General features: G+C 38.8%; 1 protein-coding gene across 1 annotated transcript; it reads right to left on the bottom strand.

The window, feature by feature from the left end:
* Positions 1-853: 853 nt before the first annotated feature.
* LSM6 (LSM6 homolog, U6 small nuclear RNA and mRNA degradation associated) lies at positions 854-3,948 on the bottom strand. Its single transcript, XM_029234686.1, has 2 exons — positions 3,804-3,948; positions 854-1,297 (listed from the first exon to the last, which is right to left on the bottom strand). The coding sequence occupies exons 1-2, from the start codon at positions 3,946-3,948 to the stop codon at positions 1,263-1,265; spliced, it is 180 nt and encodes a 59-aa protein (XP_029090519.1). The 3' UTR covers positions 854-1,262.
* Between the last annotated feature and the right edge of the window lie 2,858 nt (positions 3,949-6,806).

The raw sequence follows: 6,806 nt of genomic DNA, 5'->3' as shown, positions 1-6,806 counted from the left end.
ATTACTCTGTGATCTTTAAGCTAAAACCAGACAAAATACCACACATGCCTCTCCAGACCCAGCACCGCCCCTTCCCTCCCCTCCTTCCCCATCCTGCCTGCACATCCTTCAACCAGGAAACTGTTGAAACTCACACGGCACTCCTGGAACAGGACTGCTGCTTAGAAGGGGGAGGGGAGGAGGAGGAAGGCGAACACGATGGTCACACAATTGTCTGGTGTTCGTTCAACCGCAGTGCCCAGATGTGTTTGTTGTTCCGAGAGAAAGCATGAACTGTTCAGGGAATACAGCAGGGTTGTGGAAACGTCATGAATAGAGTGGGAAACCCTCTCAGCAGGAGCCACATGACACAGAGAGGCTGCCTCGTGCCAAGCAACGTGGACACTTGTGCTCTGATGAGGTCACATCAAACCCAGCTGGGACTGGAGAGAAAGGCTTCCCGGGAGCCCCTCCCTAAGCCAGAGCGCAGAGAAATTCTTCCAGTCACAGCACAGCAACTGGAACCTGAATGAGTTTACAAACTCCAGGCCACGCTTTCCACCGTGTTCACAAAGTGAGAGGACGGCGTGGATGCCCGGACTCCATCACCCACAGCGTGAACTGCCCGGGGGAGATGTAAGATGAGTGCACACAGACTTGGCTTAAAAGGAACGTTTACACCTACACCTAGCATGTTGGAACCTTTAGAATCTCTCCCCCAGCTCAATTCGGATTCCCACTCCTTTTGTGGAAGTGCCACGGTTAGATGCCCAATTCTATTTCCTATAAAGATAATGGAAACAGAGGCTGAGCATCTGGTCTCAGGGACCCTTTTCAGCCTGAGACTGAAACTGGATGCCTCGTGGAACATTTTCCCTCAAGCATTTTGTACGGTGAACAGAGCAGGAGAGAGGAAGCCGTCTCTACAAATGTTTTAATTGTCTTCACGTCCATCATTTCAGTCAGTCCCACAAGCAAAGCAGGCAAATCAAATGGTGTTGTTTGAGACTTCAGTTACAAATCATGTAGGGAGAAAAAGATTTTCTCTTTTTTGAAAATTCTTTTTGCTTTCTGCTCACTGACATAGAGGTAAAAGACAATGACTGCAACTTAAATATGAAAGAACTCTTTACAATTAAATCCACAATTTTATACATTTATCTCACTCATGTCAGTGAAAAATCACCAACTATGACAAAATAGGACAAATTATATGACAGAAGAACCAAAAAACTTAATAAAAAACATATCCGAGTGTGAAAAGTATGGCACTCTAGGTGTCTTCACATCCTCCTCTTCTGTGTACTTATGTACAACACTGAAAAGAAAAAATGAACAAATTGAAAAAAACTTTTCTAAGTATCATAATAGCAAGTTTTAAAAGCAAGCAGATTTTAGTCTGACACCTCTGCATATTTCAAAGGAATGTTCAAACCACACAATAAATTCTAGAACTATTATAAGACTAATTTTATGACTCTAGACCTGGGTTTGATGTCTTAGAGGACTGTGTTCTGATCTTAGCTATACATCTGACTGGATTTGCAAATCGCAACCAAGGGGATAAAATAAAATGTACGTGAAAGTCTCTGGAATCTTCGAATGTTTTATAATTCTAGGTATAACAATTATGATTGGTGGTTAAAGCAAATTAGTAAATCTACCAGGCCAGACTCCAGATTCAAAATAAAGAATAAATAAAAAATAAATATTTTCATTCATCTCCTCGATATAATCACTAAACTTCCTGTTTACTTTTTTAATTGCATCAGGATAAAGAAGAGCTGAGGAGTTTGTTATTTTGTCTTATTCTGAATTCCCTGTAAAGTATCAGCCTTTGGTTTATCCGAAGTTTTGCTCAGCTAGTCCTCTCGCGACCACCCACATGAACTCTTCAGGGTATACTGAATATGTAGTACATGAGAATCAGACCACATCCAATGTCTTGGTCACTAGAGACCAAGCTTTCACCAGAGGTGTACCTCCCCTCCTACCCCCCACACCTACTCAGACTCTGACAGGTTTGTGCAAAGTGAACATTAAGAGATATCCTGATCAAAGGACATAGCACAGATTAATTAAATAAGCCAGGATCCTCTTTAAGAGCCTAGGATGTGAATTATGGAGCCGATTACCCCATGGAAAAAGTTATATAAAGGAAAGCATCAGAATGACAGTAAGAACATCCCTAGGAAACTGGCCAAGTCCAAGATGCAGTCTGTACATGACAGGATGCATCCTATCACCTCTCACAGAACCTGCAGCTAGCTGACTGCTGTTATCAGCTGTACTGAGATGGGGAGAGATCATTAACATTTCTTAGTCAATGGAAAGAGTCAAATAAGAATAATATTGAAAATAGGAAAAGAAATTCTACACATTGGAAGGACTAAAAAGGTATATATATAAAGATATGATGTGACCCCAATGTTCACAGCAGCACTATTTACAATAGCCAAGACATAGAAGCAACCTTGGTGTCCACTGACAGAGGAATGGATAAAGATGTGGTACATATATACAATGGAATATTACTCAGCCATAAAAAAGAATAAAACAATGCCATTTGCAGCAACACAGATGGACCTAGAGATTATCCTACTAAGTGAAATAAGTCAAAGACTAATATCATATGATATCGCTTATAGGTGGAATCTAAAAAAATGATACAAATGAACGTATTTACAAAGCAGAAATAGACTCACAGACAAAGAAAACCAACTTATGGTTACCAAAGAGGAAGTGGGGGGAGGAATAAATTAGGAGTTTGGGATTAGCAGATATAAACTACTATATATAAAATAGATAAACAACAAGGTCCTACTATATAGTACAGGGAACTATATTCAGTATCTTACAATAAACTATAATGGAAAAGAATCTGAAAAGAATATATATATTCAGTTATATATGCACACATATATGACTGAATCACTTTGCTGCACACCGGAAACTAATACAACACTGTAACTCAACTATACTTTAATAAAAAAATTTTAAATAAAATAAAATGAAGATACAATGTGAAGCAATATGGTATTGTAAGGACAGGAGGTAGAATAACTACAATGAAAGTCAGGATGTTTAGTTCACAGCAAAGAGATCCAAGTGTTATGGGGGCTGAAGAAGTTACCCAGAACTAAAGAATACACATCAATAAAAAACCCCGAATCAAGAGTCACAGAGCTCCATTTGGGGGATGGGACCAGAAAGTGGGGATGAATCAAGGGATAATTCCCACAGTTTTGATGTCTTCCCCGCCCCCACCCCAAAATTCAAATATGACTTTACTGATAATGTGTTTTTAAACCAGGTACTTGAAAGTAACCATAATAATCATTTCAGTAATAAGTTGTTAAAAAAGCTGGGTAACTTCAGAACCATATTTCCTCTTTTGTCATTTCTGCCAAACTAAAGGATACAAATCTCCCACAGAAAAAAAGCATCTGAATGCTTAACAGAGAAACAAGACAAGCTAACTGCCAAACCAAAGGTAGCAGGGAAATAGTGGCCATTCTCAGAGCACCAACCGCCAGCGTGAGAGGCTGTGTTGGGGGAATATAACACACTGTATTCGAGAACAGAGCTCTGGGTCAGTGTACCAAGGCCCCTCAATTCACCATCAGCAAAGGGAGGGAAGAAGAGAATTTCTAGTTCCAAAATGCCATGAAGCATCCAAAAAAGAACTAGCCACACTGAAGATCTGAGATGTAATAAGAATTTAAAAACAAAGCAAAACTAAAACTGAACTTTTAAATTATCTAGAAAACATGCTGGTGATCCTATTTTGGATGCGATATAACTGCAGAGTGAAGGGCTGTTACCATTGTTTCCTCGGATAAATGCATCCCCGTACTTATTCTTCAGCTGTCCATTTACATACTCCTCTGTCTGCTCCAAGGCTATATTCATATAGCCATCCAGGCAAGCCAGGACCCCTGGAGATGGATTCAGACAAAGAGAAGACATACAAAGAGTTGAAAATTACAGGGTATACCTTAGAGCTGACAATCTCTTTACTCATTAGCTCTTACATGCTTAATATAAAAACTCACACCGTAAATGAAATTCAATAGAGCGAAGCACAAAAAAGTCTTTGCTCTCTGCCCGTCTGAATGAAAGGCTAAGATGCATACAGCATGAAGGCCGTCATGCACCCACTGCTGGCAGGGAAAACAATGGGCTGCCGCCTCCCTCATTGCATGTGTGGCAACAATGGCAACTTTTAAAGCCTTCACAAAAGTAACACGGTAAGGATATTCCAAGTACGACACCATTCTTTGAGAGCTAAAGACAGGAGTGGGCAATTATGCAGGAACAAATGATCACTAGCCATGACTCCTCTCATGCCCAGTGGCATTTCTGACTTTGGCCACTAAGTGAAATACGGGTCTGGCAGATTGATCTCGTTCTTTCACAACATCTCCTGCAGCGGGTGAATGTACTCCAAGGTTAAGAGGAAGGTTCCACAATCTGTCAGAATAATGGAAAAGAGGAGACAGCAGGTGCTCCTGAAAGAACATCTTAAAGCTGTGACTCCCAGTGAGGAACAGCTTGAGAACACGGGCACCATATTGCTTTATAGCACATCCCTCTCTGCGCTGTTCCAGTTAGAATATTTGCAGATCCACACTAATAAGAAAAACAGTAAACGTTCCAGGCAGCTTTCGAGGAAACTGTTCAAGTGAACCTTTTTAATTGTGTTAAGATGGTATCGATTTTGCAAAATTGGACCTGATGATCCTTTTTTAAAAAAGACGAAGATATGTAAACCATTAACTCTGAGCCTCTAACTTCAAGTGGTATTTTCTAGATAGACAACTTAAGTAAAAACAAATACTACAAATGTGATTCAATTAACCAACTCGATAGCCCCATGTAGTCTCAGCTTCATTAATATGCTTCTCACTCCCTGCCTCTGCCCCCATTATCCTCTCAACAAAAGTTTCTTTTCAAAATTTTGTGTGTGTGTAATGAGAGCTCAAGACAGTAAGCTAACAAAATTCTGCTAGAAGCTGCAAACTTTCGAAGCATCAGAATGCATTGTGAATAATAATAATTATTTCCTATCAAAAGAAAGCTGAAGCTACAACTTTAGTCTCATTCCTGCTGTATTACTTTATATCTAAACCACAATCATAAATGAGCAAGAAACTTCTGAGACATGATATGCAAATGTTTGAAAATTAATTAAAAGCATTTAAAAATGAAATGTTCCCTTCTAATAAAAATATTCTCATAGCAAAGGTTTTTTAACAAAAACGGTTCTTGGAGGTTGGGATTATAACCCCCTCCCTTCTCTAAGGGATTAAATTACAATGAATAACAGAAAACAAGTTTCTTCAAACTTGAAGGGAAATTGCTACAGAGAACTGGGTTGTTTCCTCGTTTGTTTGTTTTTATTTAACCACATTCTTTATAGTATGCTCTCAACAGTGTACGTTTTGCTTTAATAGTATAGAAGCCATGGCCAGACAATCATAAACGGAGAAAAATTAGGGTTACTACTACCCATGTGAAAGGTTGTTGAAACTTACTAGTAAACAAGGAAATATAAATTAAATGAGATATTACTTGTTGCCAATTAGAATGGAAAATTTGACATTAAAGGCTAACACAAGGGTTGATGAGAACGTAGAGATGAATGAGCCACCTGCCCTGATGGAGGGTCATCTACACCCTCTTTGACTCTGAAACCGTACCCCAGGGAATTTATTATAAAGAGACACTTGGACAAGTGCTTGAGATACATGTTAAAGGAGCAGTCATTTACATTAGAAAAAAGATTGGTAAACACCTAAATGTCCATTAATAGGACACTGGTTACAAACAAAAACAAAACTGTGCTCCATCCACTCATGGTATTCCTATGTAACCACTGAACACTCCATGTTGTCAGAAAACTGAATGCATTTAATGTAAAAAAAAAAAATCAGAATGCATGTACAATTGATCCCACTTATGTAAAATTATGCTTATATAGAGACAGATCTAAATGGGTAAGGGTGATTATCTCTGGATGGTAGAATTTGGGGAAGATTTACCTTTCTTCTATATACTTTTCTCCATTATTTGCTTTGAAATTTCTTAAAAATATATATATGTGTGTACATATTTCCTTTGAAAATAGAAAATGTTCCCCTAAAGAGTAGGCTGGTGGATCTCCTCAATGAAGGGGGTGCTGAGAAGATACTGAGCACATGTCGCCACCCTCATCAGCGGCTGGATATTCTCTCCGAATCCATTACCTCCTCTGGGCCCATCAAAAGCCCAGGGGTGAGAAGCGGCACACAGAGATGTTATAATATCTCAGTATTCAGTATAAATCCATTGATTCCACTGTAAAAGTCAAATTAAACTGGAGCTACATTATTAATGTCAAGAAACTAAAGCAGTACATAAAAAGCAGAGTATTTTTTAGGAAGGCTTTTGAATCAAGCTTGAGTTTGAGTCCTAGCTCCTCCCTTACTACATGGAGATAATCAACAGAGATCTCAAAGGATTTATGTGAAGAGAAAATGAAAATTAAAGTGATTCATGCACACGGGACCCACAGTAAGCTCTCAATAAAATTAAGTTTGCACATGTGGAAAGTGGAAAAATCTCAAGAGATTTCGATTATTACTCAGGAAAGAGACCAGGAATTATTCAGCAGGAAAGAGGCCAAAAAAGGCTTTAAAACTTTGTTAATCAATTAGTTATCCATACCTGTGAAATATTCCCAGTAATTTAACATATCTTAATTTTGGAAGATTAGGAATTTAGTTACTGCAAAAAAATGGAATTGGATACCATTCCTTACACAAAGTTAGTTTCAGTAGTGTCAA

This window comes from Monodon monoceros, unplaced genomic scaffold (genome assembly GCF_005190385.1).
Source record: "Monodon monoceros isolate NGI ecotype Baffin Bay Population unplaced genomic scaffold, NGI_Narwhal_1 Super_Scaffold_20, whole genome shotgun sequence".
In the NCBI taxonomy this organism is placed as follows: domain Eukaryota; kingdom Metazoa; phylum Chordata; class Mammalia; order Artiodactyla; family Monodontidae; genus Monodon; species Monodon monoceros.
Note: the sequence above shows the minus strand (reverse complement) of the source record. Positions and strands in the feature narration are given on the sequence as shown.

Bases quoted from the DNA above. Each gene is read 5' to 3' on its own strand.
- LSM6 (XM_029234686.1), bottom strand. From the start codon at position 3,948: ATGTCTTCTCTTTGTCTGAATCCATCTCCAGGGGTCCTGGCTTGCCTG. The intron at 1,298-3,803 runs GTAACAGCCCTT...TTTTCTTTTCAG, and splicing joins ATTTATCCGAGGAAACAATG to TGTTGTACATAAGTACACAG.